This window comes from Anas acuta, chromosome 2 (genome assembly GCF_963932015.1).
Source record: "Anas acuta chromosome 2, bAnaAcu1.1, whole genome shotgun sequence".
Classification (NCBI taxonomy): domain Eukaryota; kingdom Metazoa; phylum Chordata; class Aves; order Anseriformes; family Anatidae; genus Anas; species Anas acuta.
The window spans coordinates 138,057,253-138,082,518 of NC_088980.1; the positions used below are offsets into that span (position 1 = coordinate 138,057,253).

Below are 25,266 nucleotides of genomic sequence, written 5' to 3' on the forward strand. Positions count from 1 at the left end.
CCTATGTCCAACGAACAGATCTTAGAGTGGGCTGCAAAATGCTCAGCCTCACTCATATCCAGTTCATCATTGCAGAAAGGCCAGGGTAAACCTGTACAAAGGCACTGCAGTAGGGTTTATGTCTTTCAATCAGTGACATTCTGCAGCTAATTTCCACCCCACGTCACAGGAGCTGGCTATGAATGTGAGACTCGAGTCTGGAGCTGGATGCAGACGGACATCTACACCTGACTGTCACTGTAGACACAATCCCTGATGTAGATGACCCGTGCTGCCACTCCAGACAGAGGAAAGGGTTATTCTCTAGTAAGAAAGGCTCCATGCTGGGAACAGAGCACCCCTGGGGTGTGATTCTCTTAAGCAGCCCAAACTAGAAGAAAATATTTGAATTAAACTCTTGGTTAATAAAGATTATTATTTTTTTTGAATTACAAATATTTTTAATGCTAAATGACACCAAACTTGATGACATCTGTTTAAGCACACCACATCCTAGCAGTCCCAAAGTAACTTTCCCAATCAGCATTATGCTTCTTTTTTATCTCTTTCCTACCAGTAAATAAGCCACCAGTCATTTGATCCCCACAGAGTAAAATTAAGTTGGAATTTCTCATTAGATGAAGTTCTAGATATTTTCAGTATGCTGTGGGTGTTTTGTTCTGCTTTCCTATCCTCCTTGGGATATCTATTAAAAAAAAAAAAAAAAAAAAAAAAAAAAACACACACATGTAAGCCGTGTAATTGCTAAGTGTCTGTTAAGCTGTGACCGCTGCTCATCATGCTGTGGTTTCCTGCCAGACCTAGACTGTGAGCTGGACACTTTCTGTGTTGTGTATTTGTACAGTGGTAATCCCTATTCATGATGAGGCCTCAAAGGTCTTCCATGATAAAGATAATAACTATTAATAACAAGATGTTTCCTAAAGCATGCAAAAAGTGCCTGCTGGACTAGGCGTCACAAGAATTAATGAATACCTGTAGATGATTTTGAAAATGCATGTACCATGTCAATATCTGCTGCTATTCTGTCCCTCACCGGAAAACACAGAAATACAATTCTAAAACCATGTACAAAAGTGATATTTTAAATTTAGCGCTCCCCCCTGTCTTACAGCCTACATATTTTGAGCATCTTTGTTGGATTTTTAAGGCAGGTACCGGTACAAAGGCCAGATTCTGGCAGACTGACTACAGAAATATTTACACAGATATCAGTATGAACATTTGTAGGGATAAAATGATTAGAACTTTGAAGTTCTTTGGGCACTGAATTGCTACTAGTTTCAATGGGAAGCACCAAAATAGCTTCGATGTTCCAGACCTAGGGCGTTATTCAACATAAATTTAAGTCATTGAAATCTGGGGCCAGAACTCATTTGCTGATATCTATTACTCTGCCAGGAAAAAAAAGGTAGAAACTGGCAGTTGCAAATTATATACTAATTTTGGTCTTGTGCATAAGTTACTTCCTCATGAATCCTTGTCAAAACCACAATTATTTCAAAATTGTGACATGCCTGACTCATTGAGGGAGGGTATGGAAAACAAATTACTCATGTGAAATTTTCTATTAGTGCCCATCTTGGTTTCTCACCAAAATCGCGAGAAACAGCACTGTGAAGATTCTTCATGCGCTTTACAGGAAGGCCCGTAAGTAACACTTTATAGAATCATAGAATCATTAAGGTTGTAAAAGATCTCTAAGATCACCTGGTCCAAACATCCACCTACCACCACTATTGCCCACTTTAGGGTTCATATGAAGTTACGGTGGATGCTAAACGTGGACTGAGTTAGCTCTTCTGAAGTAGAGGAACTTACTCTAAGTTAGTTGTTATCACCTTACTGATTGGACTTTTCCTAAGGCTCATGAAACAATTTAGTTTCATGAACTTATGAATCTTATGAACTTATGAACCCCAAAATTATGTATAGAGCTATTATATGTAGGAGAAGGGACAATGTAATGTTCTGTAACAGTGGCATTTTCTATGTTTTGCAGAGTAGTTTTTGTCAATATGCAAACTACTATTTGAGTTTCTGAAACTGTGCCCTCATTCCTGCTGGTGATTTAAGTGAAAGACATCTGTGGGTCTGCTCTATCAGAGCAGATATAAAAATATAACACTGTCCACAGAAGTATTAGAAAAGTGTCTTCTTGCTCTGTGTTTTTTCCATGGCTGCCCAGTTTCTACATCTGCCCATGGCATGTTCATTGTGTCCTGTTCTGAGTACCTGTGCCTACAATGGAGACACTTAGAGGGAAGTTCATCTCACCCAACTTTGAATAGGTGTCTCTGAGCAATCCGGAGTCTTTTCATAGTAAATATGAAGTAAAAGCTCTCATAGGATGCAATTAATCTCATGCAATGATAAACTTCTAAAACAGGTCTGAAGTATGCCCCTGGGAAGCTGCACTTTCCTCCTCATTGACGTAAAGACAGGTAGTTGAGATGTTGACATTACAATATAGATATCTGATATTAGGTGAGATCTAACTGACTTGTAGAATCCTAAAGACTTGGTAATATCTTGCGATGTTCAAAATTTTCCTGAGACAATATTTAAAAGAATTAAAAAATGAGATCTTGATCAGTTATTATTTTTACTTGTGTTGTTATATTTTGTTGTTGTTAATGGCAGTGGTAGTTTGGCCATATATTTTGGCCATATATTTTAGTCCTTGTATGCATTTATTTTGCTTTATAGCATTTACTCTCCTTCCCTCTGCAGTCAAAAACAAAGAATGTGAACACAAGAAATGACAGGGGTCTAACAAAGCCCTGGGATAGTTGCCCTAATGATGATGGATTTTTGATTGGGCTTTTATTTCTTAGCTGAATGCCTTGCATTGACTAAAAGAAATAATGTGGGTCTCCCTCCGGTATTTTTGTTTCTTACTAAACTGTAGCTCACCATTGTATTTTTCCAATGTATCCAAAAAAGGGAAGTAATTCTCTTACACTTCAATGTAACTGATCCAGGCTGGGAAAGAAGGCTGATGAAACAGCCAAAAAAGGAAATATTTGTTTTTATATTCTTATTGTGTGCTTTCTCTTCTTTAATTTTTGTATAAAATCCAAATCAGATTTATGAGGCAAAGATCACCGTGTAGCTGAATCTTTACCATCAGCAGGATATGTTTCCCATTTCACCTAGTGGCTCTCTGGGTCTAATTTTTGTGAAGGTCAGTGCACAGTGAGGGGCACAGGGCCTGCCACGTGGCCATGCTCCTCCTGAGCTCTGCTGAAGTAACGGGCTGCCTGGTGAAAAGTCCATCAGACTCCATGCAAGGGTGAAAAAATGGGGTGGTACTCATCAGTCCTAACTCAATGTGACCTGTGGTACCAAGGGCTTGTCTGGGTTAGGCCTGTGGCAAAATAGAAAGAAGGCTTAAATATGTGACTCTGTTTGTCATGCTTTGCCAAATCAGCTGTGTCCCTACTGTCTACCTTGACTTATAATTTGCATCAACCATCCAAGATCCTTCATGAAAGCTAATAAATTCATAAATCTCATTTATTTATTTATTTATTTTTAATTAGTAAATACAATCTTAGTAGATCCCATCTTAAAATAGTAAATCCCATTTTATTTTCTTTAAATTACTAAATCCCATCTATACATTTTTTAGGAAGAAGACATTGTATTCCATTATATTAAAACTTGGATAAGGGGTTGCATTGGTGGATAATCCATATAATGGAAATTTACATCAAGTAATAACCTCTAATCAAGCAGAAGATAGAGTTTCAGACATACTCCCTGAAAATACGAGGATTGCCTATGTAACTGTAGCAAGTAATAGGCAGAGCAAGGAGCTAGGGCAGGACCAAACTGACAGGGAAGATGGCCATGCTGCTAGGACAATGACTATGAAAAAGTACCCATAGCAGGCAAGGAAAAAAATCATACATGACATGAACAAGTGCTGTATGAAAATGACACAGCTCTAACAGAAAGCTTGTGGGTGAGCTGGAAAGATAGGGACTCTCAATGCTATGTGCTTATCTTCTACTTAAAAACTGTAGCCAGTATCTGAAATATAATAAGTATGATCTTTTTATCTCAGATCACTATTTTATCAAATCTCTTTTATCTCTAAATATTTATTTATCTGAAATATAATAAGTATGATCCTCTTTAAAATTCTCCTCTTTAATTTTAAAATGAAACTAGAAAAGACATCTCTTAATTATATTGCATTAATCTCAGTACGTTACAAGCCTTAAGAAGTATGGACCAAACTCCTTGTTGAAAATAATTTGTTCTGATAATTACTCCTGCCAACATGCCATATGGTAGATGAACATCATGCTTCCAGATCTGAGTAAGCATTTCCTAGAAAGGGAAACTAAGGCTCAGAGATGGCTTCCCACGGGCCCTATAGAAAAATCAGATTCAAAGGCAGAGCTGGGGCTCAAGAGTTTCCAGCTCCCAACTGTGGTGTACATCACAAGAAACTGTGGTGGAAAGACACTGACACTTAAGAACAAGAAACTGCTTTCCAAGACTCATTCTTTCTTTATGCTACTTTAATAGTGGTAGCAGCTGCCACATTAGTACATGTTATGGGACAGAAGAAAAAATGCTTTGCTTCAGACTGCAATTGAAATTAAATTATTTTTTTTCTTGTCACCTTCCTGACGGAATTTGTATCTACAACTAGCAGCTTCTGGAGAGCTTTTGTGAGTTATGTTTTCAAAAGGAATCATTCCAGAAGGCTCTCAAGGTTTATTCTTTCTTGAAGAATTAGCCTCTTTAGCTGAGCAAAATATTTTATTTCTAACTCTGAGCCAGAATGTTATTTCCACTTCCAAAGTACTCACAGCTGCTTAAGTGCATGCTGATACAAGAATTTTTGGTCTCCACATTTTTTAGGCCTCCTGTTTTCATCCTCTGTGTTCTTCTGTGCTTAATATCTACTTCTGTTGCTGATGTCTTAGGAGGGAAAGAGGTACCAGAAAAGCCAGGAGATGTGTGCTGTGAGTCAGGACTCTGAACCTGTAGTTACTGAGCTCAGGAATGGGCTCTGCAGGGGTCAGGAAAATTTCCAGCCTTCAGTTATCATGCAAAAGCACCTGAGCATCTAGCTCCAAGAATCAGTGGCTCCTTATGATGCTTTTTCTGCATTAAAAATTTGGGTTCAGGAAGGTTAGGGACAAACCTACCACATTTTTGCTGAATAGTGCAGTCATCCCTTATGCAAGTGTGTAACAGGACTAAATCTGTCTACTAAAGGAGGCTTTTTGAATCCTTTCAAATTCTATCCATCTTTTGCCAGTCTCCAGCTTCCTGGTCCAGCAGTAATATGGCTTTCGTTAATTCTGCAGCTTTGTTCTCAACTCTTTTTTGTCAGTTCTTAGAAGCAGTCATGTCAAACTCTGTCACAATTTGCAGCCTATTTACCATATGCTTATAAACATTGACAGGAATAAACAATAACCATACATACAAACACACAAGACCATGCAGAAACTATACTTGGGAACAGCTGTGAAATCAATGCTGCAAAACAAAACTAGAAATGTGTGATTTTCTCACACAGAAGTCTTTGCATAACGTTACATAAACGCTAGGGTTTTTTCAGTTGATTTTTTAAGACCTGTTAAATCAAGAACAGAACTCCAGGTCTATTCACTGTCTAGGGTTACTTTCCTTTGACCTACAAGAAGACACAGCAGCAGGCAGCGTTTAAGGATCCTGCAAAGTCATAGTCCAGTGTCTTGTGTGCTACCTCCCCTCCCCACATTACCTTCCCAAAGAGGTGGTGACTTCTACCTACAGCTGCCTGAATACTTTGTGGACATTAATTAACTAATTTGTCTCCTGAGAAGGAGCTGCTAATTGCTGTTATTTACAGCCAAGGCCCTGGAGGGAAGCAATTTCCTTAGTCTTCCCAAGCAGTGGCAGTGCCAGGGACTGAGACCACTCTACTGCTGCCCACCTTCAATCCCTGCAGAAACTATTAAGCACCAAAACCACCACAGAGCATCTTCCAGCACAGCCCTCAGCACTAGGGAGGATCTGCCTGGTCCAGTCACCCTTCCCTCCTGTCACATGCAGATCTGACAATAACAACAAAACAAAACAAATAAATAACAATAAAGAGAGGAAAGGGGAAATGGTACACTGAATGCTAGCAGAATTCATGAAGTCAAATGCCAGGAAAACACAGTATGTGTATTAAATAATAGTTTAGTTCCTGGCTACCTGCTGTGTTCAAGCTAAACAAAAGACAAAGTAATATCTTCAGGATGTATTTGCGAAGACAACTGTTCCTTATTACAGGGCAAAATTGCAACAGTTTATTTTATTTAATTAGTATCTTATTTGTTCTAGTATGTTAAAAGGCTAATATGCATACAAATTAGTCTAGCATATTTGGAAAGAAAAATTGCCTTATAAGTATGTTGTAAAAGAAGAAGGAAAGATGTGAGCATGGGGCAAATACTGTCTTCAATCAAACTGAATAAATTTCCAGTATGGGCATGCTGGTAGGCAGGAAAAAAGGTGATAAGAATGAGCAATTAGAGTTAACCATGTATATGGGTCAATTCGTAGCTGTGCTATCCCAGGAGAGACCCAGTGAAGGAATGATGCCTCTGAGACACTACTTTCCCTCTGTACTGACCTACCTCCAGACAAAGGAGACCTTCATTCCCTGTCCCTGGGCAGCGTTCATATGCTGCTCTCCCCATTTCACTGCTCCCCAAAGTTTCAAGCCACGTTGCCCTGCATGGGGTTTTATAGGGAGACTCTCCTATGGGCAGTTTCCATGCTCCCCTTTCTGTCTTTCTGGTGCTGCTGTAAAGCAAATCAAGCATCTGAGGGCTGAGGTAGGCTAGGTAACCTAAAATGACAAAAACACTTTGAAAAGATAGAATAACTTTTATAATCATCTCTTGATGTATTTATGTATGTGATACCAAGGACTAAGATTTGGGACTCATGCGGGGCAGTTCAGCACTCACATGAGTCAGAACTACATTTTTTGTAATGTGAAGCAGTCAGTCAGTTAAATGCACGTTATCAATAGTGTCACCCTGTAACTAACAGCATTTTTGTCTTCCTTTCTTTCCAGGTTCAGCCACTACAGTGTCAGCCACTACCAGAAGGAGATGCAAGCACTTGTCTCAACAGCCCAGAATGCCTGGAGAATTTTTGTATCAGAAAGGAAGCCAGGCTGGAAGTATCTGACACAGCTCTTTGCTGTTTGCTCTGCAGTTGGCTTCCTTTCAAGCCTTCTCTTCTTCCTTGGCATCCACTTCTCCCTGGCTCACCAGCCTCTGGGTCCCTTACTGGTTTCTGGCCTCATCTGGATCTCGCTTTCTGTCGCGCTCTGCTGTTTCAAGCACCTGCGCTGCTTCAGTGCCCTGTTCCTTCTCTCCTGTGGGCTGAGAGAAGGAAGAAACGCCCTTATTACTGCTGGTACAGGTGTTGTGGTGGCTGGCAATATCCAAAATATTTTTCACAACCTGAAGGTTCTGGCAGACAGTATAACCTGCCATTTAGAGTTTGAGCAATTTGAGTTGATAAAATATTATGTTGAGGCAATAAAATGGATTTATGAGGAGGCCAAGCGTTCCACTAAACTGCCTAAAGATATACTGTCGCTAAATCATGAGTTTACACCATCTTATTCAATTTCAGATGATGCATTGAAACAAGAGCTAAATGACACAAAACAAGAAATCCAAAGAGTTGCTAACGAGATATCTTTTATGCTGACTATATTGCCCTATATAGGCCAGAAAGTACTGCCTATAGTAGGGATTTTTCTAGTTTCTTTTGGAACTGCTCTTTTTATCAAAAAATTTGTGGGCCCTCATGGTGTCAAGTTTAAGAATACTTATATCACAAAAGAGTTCATTGCATTTGATGAGCTTCAAAAGCAACAGCAAAGACCAGGCCTTCTGCCACTTAACAAAAAAGAAAGAAAAGATTATGTGACAATCCCATCTTTCTGCCTCACAAGGAAGGAGAGAAAACACATACAGTATTTTTTTCTCCCTGTAATTGTTCATCTTTGCATCTGGCTTCTGTTTGCTGCAGTAGATTATTTGTTTTATTGGCTAATTATTTCTGTGAATAAACATCTCCAAGAACTACCACATCTGGAGATTCAGATCAAACTCTTCCAGCAAGTAAGTACTTATCAGTACTTTGTATTTCTCAGTTTAACTTAGTGCTAAACATTTCTCCTTCATTTTCAGCAGCTGCAGGAGCAAAAGCACAGCCAACAAACTGTCATTTCTTCCACAGCACTGTAACTCATACATTTGTTTCAAAAAGGGCCATTGCCTTTATAGATATGTATATTGGATACAACCAGGCCAGTCTCTGCACTCTTGAAAGTGTCATCATATTTCTCGAGAATGGTTAATATGGGAAGAATGGATTTAATATTTATATATGTGCAGAGAAAACAAGAAACATAAAATTGGAAGCTCACAATGACGATATTTGTGAAGTACCACTTTTAAAGTCAAAATACCACTCTAGCATGATGTAAGAGATGCCTGCCTTTCCTTAGCTGAGCAATGTGAGGAGATCAGCATTTCAGAAGGCATGGCTGCATACACACAAAATAATAACGGATTGCCGAATCTGAAGATTTTTTTTAGGAGGAACAGCAGTGGCATGGAGAACCATAATTAGGTTAGAAGGGATGTCTGGAGGCCATGTAGACCAACCTCCTGCTCAAAACAGGGCCAATCTCAGAGTAAGATCAGATTGCTCAGGATCCTGTCTGGTCCAGTTCTGAATACCTCCAAGGCAGGAAATTCCAGCACTGGAGTGGGTGATGTGTGTGATGCTGCATGGGCCCAGAAAAGCTGCCCCCTTTGAGAGCTTGCAAGTTCAGGTTTAAAGTATTTCCCAAAGGCATATGCATAATGCATTGTGATATATGTTTTTTATTCTATCAATCTTTTCTTACGTAGCATATTCTACTACCTCCTCTTAGACCTCATAATAACAAGAATTCATTCTCATTTCTCCCCATCCCCCAAAAATTCATCTGCCAAAAGCAGATCCAGAAAATAAGATTCCTAAGGTGCTCAATGAAATAAGGGCATATCTCAAAATTACAAGTTAGCAGAACAGTCCATTGGCAGAGAGATTCCCCTCCTCATTTTTGCATATGTGATTTTTTGTGTCTCTGAGCTGGCTTCCTCACACAGACCACTTTTTCTGTGACACACAGCTAAACCATTCCAGGCTTTGCTTTCTGTGTTGTGGCAGTCTGTTGGTCCTGTTGTGTTCATCTGGTTGGGACTGAACCATGAAGCAGAAGGAAGCCTGAGGCATGGGAGCACTTCAGGCAAACATGACTTGCTGAAATGAGTTGAAATGAAGTCAGATCTTTGGCCAGATTCTGTCGTAATTCAGACATTGACATTTTTTATGACATATCAAAATATCAAACATTCCCATGGGATAGAAGTTAAATTATTGAACAGTTCTACATTAACAAATAGTGGAGAAATTCAGAATTTGTGTGGCAGGCATAAGCCAAATGTTCCCAAGTTGTGACAGTGGAAAACCACTTGCTTCCCAAAGGAGAGAGATTGCCAACTTCTAATTGATACCCAGACTTCCTTTAAAGAAAGTAGGTGCAAAACTATTGGATTGACTGTACCTGTTTGATCAGCATGTGTAGGTCAGACCCAACCTGAAGAGGTCAGATGACCATGCAAAGCAGAGAAGCTTTCATCACTTCCTCAGTCTAATGTGAGATGTATTGTACGGACAGACTGCTATGCATGCCAAGGGGGATGTACCCTTCATACAAACCCTGCTGATACACAGCAGCTGTGCTCTCACATCACCAAACCAGATGTAGGAAATGGTCCTGGTCTCCTGGGATATGTTCCTTAAGAGAAAAAGGGTCCAGGAGAGCTCACTGATATTCAAAATCCACCTCCTCCAAACTCAAGAATGGTCCATCCTGACAAACAGGTAATGAAGCTCCTGACAAAACTCTAATGCATAAAAGAAATATAGAAGATTTGGAAGCAGGAGCAGGAAACCCAAGAGGAATACAGAAACATGGTCTGATTGTGAAGGAATGGGGTCAGGAAAGCCAAAGCCCACCTGGAGCTGAAAGAGGTAAGGCAGGTAAAGGGCAGCATGAAGGATTTGTAGGTCTATCAGCAGCAGAAGAAAGAGTAGGGGAAATGTAGGCCAACTCATAACTGCAGTAGGGATCCCAGTAACAAAGGACATGGAAAAGGCCAAGGTACTTGATGCCTTCTTCAGCTCTGTCTTTAGTGGGAGGATCCTAGGCCTCCGAGACCAGAGAAGGGAAGTTTGGAGCAGCAAAGAACAGCGCATTATGCATTTAGTAAGGCTTTCAACACTGTCTTTCACAATACCCTCACTGACAAACTGATGAAGCATGCTGTAGATAAGTGGCTAGTGAGTCAGGTGGACTGAAAACTGGCTGAACTTCTGGGCTCAAGTTTCCAGTTACTGGTACAAAGTCACTAGTGGTGCTCCCCAGAGCATGATACTGGGACCTGTACTGTTAAACCTCTTCACTAATGACCTAAATGGAGGGACAAAGCATAGTCACAGATATCTTCAGATAAAATTAAACTTGGAGGAAGTACTAAAACACCAGAAGGTTCTGCTGCCACTTCTGGAAAGGCTAGAAAAATGGGCCAACAGGGAAAGCACAAAATTCCTTGGGGAGGAACAACCCAATGCACTAGTACATACTGCAGGCCAACTGGTTGGGAAGTAGCTTTGCAGAAAACCTTCCTGGTGGTCCTAGTAGGCACCAGGTTGACGACAAGCTCATAAAGTGCCCCTGTAGCAGAGAAAGGGCTATCCTGTGCTGCACTGCAAAGTGCTTCCAGCAGGTTGAGGGAGGTGGTCCTTTACCTCAGCTCAGCCCTGGTAAGACCTTTCTGGAGTGCTGTGAACAGTGCTGGGCTCCCCAGTACAAGAGAAACGTCCATATACAGGGGTGATTTAAGAGTCATGAAGATGATTAAAGGACTGGAGTATCTGTGGTACAAGGACAGGCTGAAAGACCTGGGGCTGCTCAGCCTGCAGAAGAGGAGGCTCAGTGGAAACTTATCCATGTGTATAAATACTTAATGGAGTTTGTGTGTAGAGAAGAGGGAACTAGGCTTTTCTCAGTGGTGTCCAGTGAAAGAACAAGAAGCAATGTGCACAAATTAAAGGAAATTTCATTTCAAAGTAAGAATAAACCTTTTTATTGTACAGGTGATCAGACACTTGACCAGATTGATGAGAGATGTTGTAGAGTCTCCATCCCTGGATATGTTCAAACCAACTGAATAGAGCCTTAAGCAGCTTACTGTAGCCTCAGCTATCTTCCATGTATTTCTGTATGTGTTTTTGCTTGTGTTTCTGTCCTTACCTGGAGGACAGTCCGTTATCATGAGCTGCCTTGAGGGTAATCCAAGTCAGGGCTAAGAAGGAACTGATTCCCACAACTCATTGATTTAGGGCTCAATCCTGACCCTGCCGGGCTGATTCATGAGTTCTGTACCATGAATTTGCTCCATGTGCAGTGCTCACTCATGTGGAGATCTGCTTGACTGTCTCTAAATCCAGAAAATTATGCCATCATCAGATAGTTTGTAGTTCCCCATTGAAAGCTAGTCACACTGAAAAATAAAATTTAATCTTCACAGATTTGTTATAGCAAGCCTCAGGGTTACTGATCTCAGAGGAAGAGCCTAAAAAGCTGCCTGGGTGAGCAGGACAGACTCAGCAGTGTCCTGAGATATTTATTATAGGTACAAAGAGTTATGATCTGCATGTATTTGTACTCTGCTTCATATTGAGTTCCTAATGCAGTTTTTCTTTGCTTATACACTGATTTAGTTAAGGAATGCAAGGGAATGAGATAGATTGGAACAAGACATGGCCTATTTCCCCTTAATTTTCCACCAGAAAGACATGGGTGGCATACTTTTGGGTACTGGTTTATCTAACAATTTTCTATCAAAAGTATGTGGCCTCTTTGAGATGGTTAGAGAAGCCACAGGGAAGAGCTATGTATCCCCTCGATATAGTCAGAGGAGAGGTCTGGATGACTCAGGGTTCCTACTCACTGAGCAGAAAGCCACCTGCCAGTATGAAATCCTGGTCCCAGCAGCAATCTTTAGTCCCTCTCATTCAGCATTTCAGTCTATAAGCAGTGCAGGTCATCAGCTCTTCTGAGCAAAGGCACCTAATAGCAGATGAGAAGTGACTTTGTGTGGTTACCCTGTAGTCAGAGCATATATATAGGTAGACCTATATATACCTTTATAGGTAGATGTGGAAGGACTGCTGATCAAACACTGAGCCACAACCAAAGGAAAGAACATGCTCTATGCTGCTGTTTTACTTAGAAGGAGCAAAGGAAGAAGGAATGACCCTCTAACAGAGGATCTGAGCAGACTCATGAGTGGGAACGTATTTGTAAAACCATAGAATCACAGAATGGTCTGAGTTGGAAGGGACCTTAAAGATCTAGTTCCAATCCCCCAGTCATGGGCAGGGACACTTTCCACCAGACCAGGTTGCCCAAATATTAATATAAAATATAAAAATACAAAAAAAAAAAAAAAAAAAAAAAAGCCACTACAACCAGATAAAGTTCTTTTTTTCTGCTGGATCCACTGAGAAGGTAAGTTCTTAACAGTCCAAACAATGTGTCAAGAAAAATAGTGAAAAAGCAGTCTGAAACATTTTAAAAATAGCTAATATATTATTATGAGCAGTCCTTCATAGACAATGGATGTACTAAGCAATTAATGGTCCTTTGGAAATCTGAATATCCAATGGGAGAAATATGAAAAAAGGAGGGAACCTGTACTATAATCAACTCTCTTTTTTACCTTTCTTGTACAGAGGAATGAGAACAACTTCATCATTGGGGTGAGAGAATTTATTGTAAAGAACGATCCTTTCAAGATCTCCCTGTTTAAGCATGACTGCATCCCTCAGCCAGAGCTCTATCTTTCCACGACATGGATCCAGCTTGGAATCATCATCTTTTTCTTAATAATTTCTGGGTTATTCTCTGGCCTCCTGACCCAATTTAAAATACTTGTGTCAACCTCGTTCTATCCTGATGCTGAGATAAAACGGATACATTATTTGCATGCAAAATTACTCAAGAAAAGAGCAAAGCTACAACAGAAAACCGCAAAGAATGTGTTTGCTAGAACGGTAAGCCATCAGCATGAGGGAAAAAAGTCTCCCTCGCTCAGTATTATAGCCAGATTCATACCCAGGAAGTACTTAAACACTTCTTAAGTTCAGTTGTGTTCTAATAGACTTTTTCCAGTGCTTGCCTGCAGAGGCCAGAGGCCAGAGATGGCTTGCCTATCCATAAACTTATATCCCATGGTTGTTTGGTTCTGCCCTTCAATACACATGTAACAGACCCAAAATGGATGCACCCAAATGACCATGAGCTGGCAAGAAAATACTCCTCAGACTTAGAGCTCTCCAGAGGATAAACTTGATTTTCATGAATGTTAAGCACCTCCAGCACAAAGCATGTTCCTACAGTCTAGTTAGGAAATGTTAGACATTTGTGAGAAGCCCCTTAATGTTGAGAAAGTTGCAGTTATTTAGCAAAATAGAAGATAATATATAATATTTTGCCTGCAAAAACATTCACACCACACATATATGTACATATGCAGTAATGGAAATATAAATACGCATGCATATATTTACGGTAAATCCAAGCAAACACCTGCAGACACATACGTATTTTTTCTTTTATTTGTTTTTAATAGATTTCAATACTGACTATACAGGATGCTAGTGTCTGGGTGATCTCTAACTCAGTAATACTATGTCTTAGCATTGTACTTCTGTCTTTCCAGGTCAACTTTTGGTTTCCAATACTCAAGGCAAGAGAGGCTGTGAGGAAGAAAGAAAGGACAATGGTAAATGACAATGTGGTGTGAAAGAGACAGACTGAATCTTTTGATAAAGCTGAGATGCTGGAGCTCCACAGGGTCCTGTGCATTGCATCCATCATTCCTGAAAGTATTTTCCTGAAGTATTTCAATCTTAGAGCATAAAAATAGGATCACAGGCTAATGGTCAGCAGTGTTTTGGAAAACTTTGGAAAAGAAGCCACAGGAGATAGCATGCTCTCCACCACAGAGAGCTCTGGGTTGCATTAATAGTCATTTCTCAGCTTGGGATCTGCATCGTCTGGTTCTTTAGATAGCCATGGAGGGTTTGTGTTTTTGTGCAGAAGGAATTGGAAGCTTGGAAGGAACTGAGCTTGGAACTTTTAGGACTACAGAACAAACCTCTTTTGTTTGAGCTAACAGAGGACATGATGGAAGCAGCAGGTTTGTCTTCACACTTGCCAGACACTGAAAATGGAAGACAAAGCAGAGGCTGTCCACTTGCTTTTGGGCTGGCTGAGAACTTCATCTAGTGGATTTATATGTTTCTTTCCCATCCCTGGCTTTATACACTTGTTCCAGACACTGTGGCTGTTTCTTCCATAGGGCCAATGCTCTATGCCCTGTCAGTCTCCTACCTCAGCTGAACTCTCCCCCATACCTCAGCTCCCCCATTTAATTTTTCCTATTTTTCTCTCAGAAGATTCTAACCCTAGTTTCTAACCCCTCTGACTTCCTCACTTCGTCTTATCTCCAACTTTCACATGCTGGTAGACTGTAGCACTAGTGCAGCTTGTCCCATATCTTTGATCATTATGAGAGAGGCAATGTGGCATGGGCAGAAGCAAGAAAGCTCATAAGGGTGAGAATACAAAGGAATTAGGTGCAGTGGATGCAAACAAGCTTGTTTTGAGTTGTAAGGACATACAAGCAGAGTTGAGCAATCCTTTGAATCTTGCAGTCTGGAGGAATTTGCAGAAGTGACAAAAACTGGCTTAATAATGGTGCTAAAGACACCATTGATTTCAGAGAAACAAAACTGAGTCCTTTGCCTTTTAAACTAACATTGTTGATGTAACCTTCATATGGCATAAAAATAGAAAATCATAAAGGTGTAGGAATAGTTTACTGAAATGGTACCAGAGTTTTAATGTAAAACTAAAAATCCCCCCAAGATACAGTGTATTCTTGATTTTCAACCACTGCCAACTTCCTTCTTTAGGTTGCATAAGATTAGCAAACTCTGTTCCTCTGTAATAAGTACACGGTCCCAAGACAGCCATTGATAGACATTTCTATTGTCTGAATGAATAAAGACTTTAAAACTTTCTAGCAGCAAGTGTCAGAAGTTATTTTCCACATGAAAAACTGAAAAACACAAAGTCTGGAGCAAAGAAGACTTGCTGTCAGTGGAAGATGACCAGGTGAGAGAGCACTTACACAAACTGGACACGCTTAAGTCCATAGGACCCGCTAGGATGCACCCATGGGTGTTGAGGGAGCTGGCTGGTGTCATTGTGATGCCACTCTCAATTATCTTTGAAAAGTTGTGGTGATTTGCAAGAAGTACTGGACGAAAGAAAATGACACTCCAGTCTTCAAGAAGGGCAAGGAGGAGGATCTGTGAAAAAAATGGTTGTTCAGCCTCACCTCATCCCCTAGTAATGCGATGGAGCCACTTCCCCTGGAAGCTATTTCCAAATATAACAGTGAGGAAGATGACTGGTACATCACCTAAGCATAATAAAAACAATTTTACTTTCAGAGTGGTCAAACACTGGACAGGATGTCCAGCGAGGTTATGGAGTCTCCATCCTTGGAGATGGTCAGAACACAACTGGAATGGCCCTAAGCAACTCAGAGCAATGGGGCTGCAGCGTATGATCCCCAGAGGTGGCTGCCAACCTCAGCACTCTCTGACTCTGCAACGGTAACAGAAACCACTGCAGAAACATCTGTTAATTTGTGAATGTTCTGTGCCGGCACTAACACACCGTCTCAGAAATACAACCATCACACTCATATTGGAGTTATGCACTCAAGTAGCCTAATGTACTGTTTGCCTCAGTGAGCATACATGTGAGTAGACACCTGTGTGCTGAAGGTGAGCTGAATGGCAGGCAAAGGAGGTAAGTTTGCTCTCCTCTGTCTCCCTAAACCTGGGGTACCAGGAAAAATGGTGTATTCCACATATTATTTTTGAATTCTAAATCAAATTTGCTTTCAGGGCCTTGAAGACATTCGGATTCATCTCAGTGGTAGAACAGTTCTTGCCCTGACCTACAACACTAAGTCTATTCCTTCAGCTGCTCTGTGGTGGAGAAGAGAGAAAGAAATACCCACTAAGCTGAGGTCCTCAAGTTGTGCAGATGAAAAGGCAGGCCTGTCTTTCCCCTGGCATTACACACAGATGTACTTCTCATCCTCTACGGACCTTAAAAAGTTTTTTCCTCCCATTTGTTTCTGTCCTCTTAGCTTGAGAAGTTCAGCGTCTTGTTTATTTTCAGTTGCCTCCTCTGCATGTTGCTCAGCTATTCCCTTCAGCCTCTTTGTTTACCATAATCCTAAACCACATGATTACATTGCTCATTTTTCTTCTTAAAAAAAAAAAAAAAAAAAAAAAAGGCTACAAGTTACAATAAAAAGACAGTATTCCATCCACAATTATTTCAGTTCCGCAATTATTTCTGTTCCTCTTCTTGCCTACCTTCTCCTCACATTTCCTGCATCTTATTTTGGCTCTGTTCCCCTGTCTTCATCATTCAGAGTCCTCTTTCCTCTTTTGCCATGATCTCTTCTGCTCCACTAGATCATTGTTTTCCACAGATAAAAAGCATATATATATTTTTTTTTCTTTCTGCTGAGAAAAAGTGAACTACAGGTACATTTGAAATTAAGGGCTTTATTTATTCATTTATAGGCTTAATGGAAAATTTTGACATCTTTCCTCTTACTGGGCAGTCTCTCTAACCACCTCTCTAGGGCTTGCCAGAAATGTATCACACACTACCAGCACTCAAAAGTCCAAGGAGAAGTCTGGAGCTGACTTTTGACTCATTTATCCCTCTCCTTCCCCCAGCTCACAAAACTCTACTTCCTTTTAAAACACCATTCACTAGTGTAGACCTTGTTTGATTTACTGTGAAAAATCTGCCAATTGGATCAAATCTGGTTTGCAAAATTAATGAAGGGCTGACCTGATTGTCTTGTGAAGATAATTCAGACAGACATGCTAGCACTCCTGACCCTCCTGATGCACAACACAGACAAGGCCATTTCCTATCAACCTCTGTGCTTATGGAACTCTCCTCATTACCACCCCATACCCCAAAATTGGCTTCCTTCATAGCTAAGGTGAAAGTGTAATTTTTTTTTTTTTTTTTTTTTTCCATGCTGGGATTTTGTTACAGCATTTGATGTGTGCAGCTGGGTGTGTGCTAAATCAGAGGATGCTGGATTTATGACTGCTTTCACCCTGGTCCCTGCCCTGTCAATATTGTGACATTGATTCACTTGGTTTTCATCATACAACAAATAAGAAAAGAACAGCAAACCCTTTCTTCTAGTTCTGTTTTACCTCGCAAAAGGGGGAAAGTGAGGATCAAAGGATCACTGTTTGCTCCTGATGAAATAAAGCCTGATAATGAGGATGCTACTACCTACTTAATGACCACAGACCTCAAAATATGCGAATAGGCTTCATGCATGCTGTACATAAGGGTAGCTTTCTCCTCGTGTCATTTCTGATACATAATACCAGCCCTGCCCTCCAGCGGCCCAGTAAAGCTACGCCTCAGTATTTTTGCTGCTGTCTGCAGCGATCTGCTTCAGGCAGGAGTGAGACATGCTGCAGGTGCTTGTGCTACAGCCATGAGCTCTTCCAGCCATGCAAGGACAGCCAGCAGAGAAGCAGGCAATAAACCCGTGCTGGCCATAGGAGGATTTCTGGAAAACTGTGGGGATGAAAACAATATCAGCTATGCCGGTATCAAATCTCTTTAAGTGCTATTTCCACCTTGAGAATCATTACTAGAGAGAATGGATGAAGATCCTGGATTTCTGGCTGGCTGAGGAGAGTGAAAAAAAAAAAAAATAGAATTATATATATATACACAGACTTTTAAAGGAAAATATATATATATACATTTAATATTTTTTTTTCCCTTTACAAAGTATTTGAACCTTAATCTTTCTGTATAAGAACAGAGGGAAACCACCAGAATCCCAATGAGAAGTGCCAAGCAGGGACAAGGTTGTTCTGTGTTTCAGCCTTAGCAAAACAGATCCCCAGCTCCTCTATCTTGAGATCTAATTTTTCAGAGAAAAGGGGTTTTAAGGCAGCAATGCCACCTCTCAAAGCAATCAGAGATAATCTATTTTAGCTGAGTGACCAAGGGACGGAAAGAAGGATAAAAAAAATCAAACATTTTTCTCAGTAATTGCTGAAGACGGCTAAGGAATGTGCCTAAATGAGGCAGGATTCAAACATCTGCAGGAAAGCAATTGTTTTACTTCTCTGTAAAAGGCCTGAGGAAAAAGTGTGGGCTGCAGAAGTCATCTCTAAACCAGCTCTCCAAGCCACTGTGGTGCAGTCTTAGGAGAACAGTTACAGCAGAGACCCAGCACAATTTTGTGCAAATGTAATTTGCAAGTGATAGCTGAGATGGGGTTGTAGGACAAATTCAGAAGTCTTGAGAGGATACAGAAACTGAGGCAGGACTGAGAAACTATTCAGTACTCCTTCCACTGCTTCAGTTAAGGAACTGTGCTGACATAAATGTGTTTAATAATCATATTTCATCCCAAATTAACTTGATACCTACCAGGAAAAAAAAAAAGTTCTACTATTCTGGCTCTGCTGTCAACCATTGCTGGTGTCTTGGGATACAGACCTGGGAATTCCAAAATTATATCCCAGTGAAGATCCCACCATTATAGTGTGCCCATCATGTGTGGAAGAAGAACAAAGACTGCAGGGATTTGAAGTGTGACAGTCTTAACTTTGGTAGTAGTGTCTGGATAGCACAACTGAAATTTTTCTGACATCACATTTTTTCTCAAGGGCTATTACTAGGCATCTTACGGCAAATGGCAGAATTCATGTACTAGGGCCAGCATGTGCCATCTGAAAATAAATACTTATGCATTTCACAAACCTGACTGGCATCAGTAACTTTTTGTGCTCAAGGATGTGTAGATAAACCAGATGCTTTGGTATAAGTTCAGTACACATTGCACCAGTATTTTTTTCCACACCTGAACAATAACTAAAACAGTCATTGTATTTGAATAGTAGGCATTTGTTAAGAACACAATCCAAAGGATTCTCCCTATAAGGAGTATAAACCATGACACAGAGCAGAAAATAACAACTCTTTGCTAATGGTACAGGGAGAAGCTTCCTCATTTCTTATCTAATAAAAATGTATAGGAAACCTTAATAGATTATGTACTTGTTCCATGGTTAATATACTTTCATGATTTAGAAAGCTCAGTTTACATAGTGGGTGTTTATATAACTCATAAAACTACTTGCTGCTATCATACTGTGAAAACATCCGTTTTTAGAAAAATCACTACCTTTGTTCCTTTGGGCTGTAATGATTTGCAGTTTTTTGTATCACTTTCATCTCAGTAGAAGTCCCAAGAGCCAAAGGACATTTAAAAGTCCTGGGCACATCCACAGTATCCAAAGGGCTGGCAGCCTTTACTCCTGGGTTTCATTTCTGTGATAATTGAGTCATTGTTGCCTTGAGCAACACACTTAAGCCAACACTGGATGTTAAAACAACAGGCAACTACACATTTTCAACTTCCTGAGTGATTTCAGAGCTTTGAGCATGCATAGTTCTCATCAGTGGGCAATTATTATATTTATTTGTCTCACAGGTATACCATGCAATTGCAAGGCTCTAATAATTGTTAAACACTGAAGACTCAGATGAAAGACTTCATACACATTTAAATTACCATTAGAAGTAGAAATGTATTTTTTCTCCTACCTGATTTTTCCCCTTTCCTCTTCTCAAATTTCTTGCACTCTTGATGAAACAAAACATATGTCAGGCATCCTTCTTACCAGAAAGTTTCAGTTCTGAGAGGCAAAGATGAGGTGAGTGAAAGGCAGCTGCAGGGTAGACATCTGCAGATCACTCATGCTGTATCCTCTTTGTAATCAGTGGAGACAAATTGGCATTGCAAGAAAACTACTCATCTCGTCCCAAAGGAGAACAACTCTGAACAGGTTCCTCTAGTCTGTTTTAGATCTTGCTGCAGGGATGAGTAGTGCAACACTTCGTTCTCTTTGTTGATTACAAAGAGAGTCTAGACAACAAACTCGGACAAAAGCCATTACACTGCAGAAGTCTACAGCAAGCAGTGAACCCCACTGCATGTAACAGTCATTGTGATTGTGTTGCATGCCCAGTTCTGCTGTTCTGTCACCCCAAAGAATTGGGAACCTGTGGTAGCTCTTCCTGATCATCTCCACAATTATCCTCCATTATCATATAAATAAAAGTCTCTTTTGATATTTAGAGGAACAAGAAGTACTGAGCTATAGTAGGAGTTTGTTTCTTCTTCAAGTTCATACATCATTGCATGCCTATAGATCTAGAAAGAACTACAAGTCTGCCTTCCACTGCCAAATTAAAAAAATAACAGTAATTATCATATGCTTTCTGTGTATATCTTACAAAGATGAATTTCCTTCTGTGCCTGTTTACCTTATGGGTTACACAGAAGTACAGTATAGTGCTGTGGTCCTAGGCATGAACCTAGGGATAACACTTCTACATATGGAACAATAAAATCCCTGTACAGATGTTTTTCTGTTCATCCTATTTCTCTCTTAAATATTTCCCAGGGACAGCTGCTTAAAAATACGGGCTCTTGCATGTGAAAGTGCAACTTTAAACAGAATTCGAGGTTTCAAAACCTGTCTAGACATGGTAACATGCAGGTTAAGAAGATAAATTATTTTTTTTTTTTTCCATCAAGAATCCTACCCTAGGGAAAAAAAAAATAAAAGAAAAAAAGAAATAAAAAGAAAACAGACACCCACAAAGTATGGTTTACATTGGGAATTAACTCACATTTTCAATAAAAATAAATAAATCAATCAAAATGCATTATTTTCTGGCCATGGTAACCTCACTTCATAAACCTTTAACTTATGAATGTGAGACCCTCCATAAAGCCAGAACATGAGTTCACCAGTGTGGTTAGCCTAGATTTCCATAGGTATAACAAAGTAAACGACCATAATAATAAACACTTGGCTGTGTAGTTGGCAGTATTCAGAACTCCTTTAAAGACAGGGGCAGGGAGATGTAACAGGACCTCTGAAAGAGTGACGGTTTCCCTGAATCAACATTTTACTGTACCTGATCCCTTCCAGAATGCAGAAAAGAAAAATCAAATCCAGTATCTGGTATGAGAATTCTCTGCATCTCTAAATCCAGAGATCTTCCTAATACATGAATTACAGAATTAACATTCATGTCCTGTGAGCTAACAAAGCAAAAATGTCAGCAATATATTTAAAGGACACTGCTCATTGCTTTTATTTTATAAGTTAACTGATGCCCTCTAAAGACAAATATTAAGAAGAACTGCCCCCAAATCTACACAGTTTTAAGAACCTACAGACATGCTGCCACATTATAACTGTAATTATTATTTTAATTTTATGCCATTTTCTATAAAGAGTTTCCCAGCTCCAATAATAAAGTTTCTTTTAAAGAGAAATTGCAAGACAACATTCATGCAGGAAGCCCAGTATGTTTATTGGTTACTGATGTTTCATGCTGGCTCTTGTGAAGTTGATTGTGAGCTGACTGTTGGAACCAGCATGCATTGCTTTGGTGAGGACAGCAGGGTCATTTTCATTTGCTTTTATCTACAGAGAAGAAAAAGACAATATGATATAATCTTTCAAAAGAAAATCTCTGCTTTGCAATTTGTCACTCAGAGAGGTAATAATAGAGAAAGAGTGCTAGGAGCTAGAAAGAATGATTATTTCTCCCTCACTCTATTGCAGCTTTAGCCTTTAGTCCTCTCTATTACAAAAGCTTTCTCCCTTATGACAGAGGAAAACAAATAGCACGCTGCACTCTGTTGCTGCTACTGATGCTCTAGATGAATTTCCCTGTGAGGGTGCTTTAAAATAATAATACAATGAAATGTGGAAAAGCTAATTTCACCCTCCCAGCACTGCAGATTTGTTCCTGTCCTCATTAATTAAGAACAGACCAAGAACAGACCCATTTTATGTGAGGTGAGAACTGGAGCTTTACATCCATCTACTGGGAATTTATTTCTCAAGCTAGCTGATCTCACTGTTGGTATTTATATACACACAAAAATTCAGCCCGGATTTTGTCATGCTTACTGCCACTCACCATACCCCCGACCCATATAATCAACCCCCTTACTGTAGCAGAAGAATATTTCAGCTGCAGTTGACATACAGCAGCATCATGCCCCAGTTGTGCTTTCTGAAGGTCATACCTGTCTGTTTTATTTTTTCCTGAGGAATTTCTGCAGCTTGTAAACAGTTAAAGAGTGAGATGCTGTTGCCCAGCCCTTCTCACTAGCTGCTTTTTGCCACCCATGAGTTGCTCAGCACTGGTCCTTGCTAGGTTTTTCTACGAGACAGTTCAATTCACTATGCCAACAGAAATCTAACCCAGAAAAAGGAAGTTAATTGTTTTCTGTTGGGTTATCAAGTAAATCAACTCAGAGAAGGATCAACCAAGCACCCGGGTTTACAGATTTGAGGGAATGTCAATAACCAGGCTGTGCACTGTGGACACTGGTGAAGAGGGAGGGGATGATGCTGGGTGTTACTGCACTGTTACCAGCTCTGAGCCTTATAGCAGCTCAGCCATCCATCAGATCACAGCTGGCTTTGACTGCAGCACCTCTACTGCATGAAGACAGATGTTGTCCTTGCAATACCAATCTCTCAGCTTACCCCAAACAGCTCAATTGATGGAGATTTATTGTCTGTAAGAAAGGAACACTAGAGAATATAATTTTTTACATCAAACTCTTTCTGGCTTTTCTGTAAAATTGTAAGCCTAAGGCTTGTACTTTTACTCCTGCTGCTTCAAAAAGGATGGCCTAACTGAGCTCAGCTTTTCTGTGGGCCTTCATACCCGTTTCTCAGTTTCACAGTTAAAATTCATTTGTGCTCTCAGTGGAAAGTTTTATATGGGGTTCCAGTTGGAAAGAGGCTTTCTATACCTGAGCTGCCACTCATTTTTATGAGAGGGCTCATTTCAGACAAGCCTGTCACATGTCAGAAGGCCTGCTGCACTTTTCTTGAAATTTCAGAGAAGCATTAAGTAGTTTTCACTAATCAAAATAGACAGTTACCTGCAAGAACCAAACCTTGGGAGCACAGCTATTATTTTGGTGCGACGGGTGTAACTGAGACCAGACCTGTATATGGTGCTCTCTTAACAGGAACCGGCTGACAGACCTGCAATGAAGCATTTCAAACCTTTCAGTATTATATTGTCTTCTTGCAATTGCTAACTCTACACAATAAAAATAGCAATCCTGATATAACCCAGCTTTGAATGTTATGCTACCCAACGATTCCATCAAAATTTTCTTTTGAAAATGTTCCTTACACTCAAACTAAAATGTTCAGTTCTCAGCTTTCATCAGGAGGCAGGTGGTTCAGTCTGTTCATCACTGTAACAAAAGAACTCTAAAACCATTTTTCTAACAAGTAACAGACCATGTTTCACCTCATACTGTTGATGCTTCTGCCTCCCTTCATTCAAACACTTCTTGGAGCAGCAAAATCCCAGAGATTACACCACATAAATATATTAAAACAAAATAAAACAAAACAAAAACACTTATCTGCAGTACTTGCTTCTTTCCATATATATGTATATATATATATTAATTTGGCTACTCATCAGGGTATCCCAGGGGGAAGAGGTACAGAGCAAGCTCTCCAGAATAGCTGACTCACTGCCCATTCACACTCTAAGCCTGTTCTTCATTAAGGTAATCATATTTCCCAGTGATGCTCTTAGTACAGATAAGAGAGTTAAATGAACATCAATGAAACAAAGCCACTCCTATCTTCCATCCACCATCCCAGCTGCTGACTACAGGAGGTTGAGCTGGTTGAAAAGTCACTTCTGAAAACATTTTGCACTTGATGTTTTGGTTATGGAAAAATTCTCCCTAGCTTTTATCAGAAATAGAAATGACAACATTCACTGAAGTCTTTTAGAATTCTATGATTGCCAAACTCATCTTAAATTTTAGTTTAGTTTTGGTACTAATCTTCTTGCATGGGATATGATGCCTCAGCAGAGATGCTAGGGTCTGGAGTCACAACTTAGCTATGCTTGGGGAAGAACCTAATTATCATTTAAGAACTGCATCATTTTCTCTTACATGAAAAGGAATGTCCTAACTTTTTGCTGATGTAATGCCAGTACAAATCTGGTTTCAATAGCTAGCTTCTGTTACCATTACATGGCATTTATTTTGCATTTAAAGTTAAAGGGACCAACATTGCACAACAAAGAAAGTGCAATAATAATAAGCAGCCCTCATCAACAAAGTATCAAACATTTTTAATGTCTGGTGGATTAAACAGATTCACAGTCACATTGAACTTCGTGTATGACAGATCCCACTGAAGACAGACCCAACGGGTGAGAGGAATATAACAACAAGAATCTATCCAGATTAAAAATGCAGAATAATTCTACTGTAGATGAGGAGTTCTCACTGTTTAGCTTGTGATAATCTTATATGAAGCTGGCCATGGAATTGTATGGCCTTTGGAGCAATTGTTTCAATTCAACCAAATGTCTCATGGAAAGGGAAGATCTTTTCTCCAGAAAAATTCACAGTTTGGGGTACTGGTTCACTCATGCAGTAGGCCTGGAAAGTCCAGGATTTTCTTTCCCTTTCATTTCTCCCACAAACATGAACCTTCATTCACACTGAAAAGGTGTGACAGATTTAAATGAGAAATTTGGTTTCAAAATAAAAGTTAATGTATAATCAATATAGTCAGATGCTGACCAAATGCAAGTGAAAATGCCTCCAATTTATCTAACTTACACTGATTAGTACTGGTACAAAAATGTATTCTTTTATGCTTGGAAAGCCCAAATATTCAATCATCTGTTTTCTGTTCTAAGTTCCCAGGGAAAAACTGCATGCTCATGAACAGACTTCCCTGCCTATCCACTGAAGAGCATTATGCCTATCGTCTTGCAGACAGCCCCCACCAGCTACTGGGAAAGTGCTGTCTTTGGAGGAAAGCCTCAGCCATTTCGACATGTCTTTTGTAGTCCAACAAGACAACAAAGGGATG

The 25,266-nt window shown here is 40.0% G+C and overlaps 2 protein-coding genes across 3 annotated transcripts in view; one reads left to right on the plus strand and one right to left on the minus strand.

The window, feature by feature from the left end:
• The first annotated feature begins 1,498 nt into the window (after positions 1–1,498).
• Positions 1,499–15,232, plus strand: DCSTAMP (dendrocyte expressed seven transmembrane protein). 2 transcript variants are annotated; one of them, XM_068672474.1, is made up of 4 exons: positions 1,499–1,650; positions 7,085–8,147; positions 12,880–13,200; positions 13,869–15,232. In XM_068672474.1, exons 2-4 carry the CDS (start codon positions 7,122–7,124, stop codon positions 13,950–13,952), a joined length of 1,431 nt encoding a protein of 476 aa, XP_068528575.1. In that variant the 5' UTR covers positions 1,499–1,650; positions 7,085–7,121; the 3' UTR covers positions 13,953–15,232. The 2 variants fall into 2 exon arrangements, with proteins under 2 accessions (XP_068528575.1, XP_068528576.1); XM_068672475.1 differs by lacking the exon at positions 1,499–1,650 and adding an exon at positions 5,784–6,839.
• Positions 15,233–21,670: 6,438 nt separating this feature from the next.
• DPYS (dihydropyrimidinase) overlaps positions 21,671–25,266 on the minus strand; it is a 31,078-nt gene continuing 27,482 nt past the window's right edge. Inside the window, exons 9-10 of the mRNA XM_068672473.1 lie at positions 23,286–23,391; positions 21,671–21,804 (exon numbers count right to left, since the gene is read on the minus strand). Coding sequence (XP_068528574.1) covers positions 23,317–23,391 — 75 coding nt within the window. The 3' untranslated portion in view covers positions 21,671–21,804; positions 23,286–23,316. The remainder of the gene's footprint in view (positions 21,805–23,285; positions 23,392–25,266) is intronic.

Coding starts and splice junctions, on each gene's coding strand:
- DCSTAMP (XM_068672474.1), top strand. CDS start 7,122: ATGCAAGCACTTGTCTCAACAGCCCAGAATGCCTGGAGAATTTTTGTA. Junction 8,148..12,879: donor AGATCAAACTCTTCCAGCAA/GTAAGTACTTAT, acceptor TTTCTTGTACAG/AGGAATGAGAACAACTTCAT. Junction 13,201..13,868: donor AGAATGTGTTTGCTAGAACG/GTAAGCCATCAG, acceptor CTGTCTTTCCAG/GTCAACTTTTGGTTTCCAAT.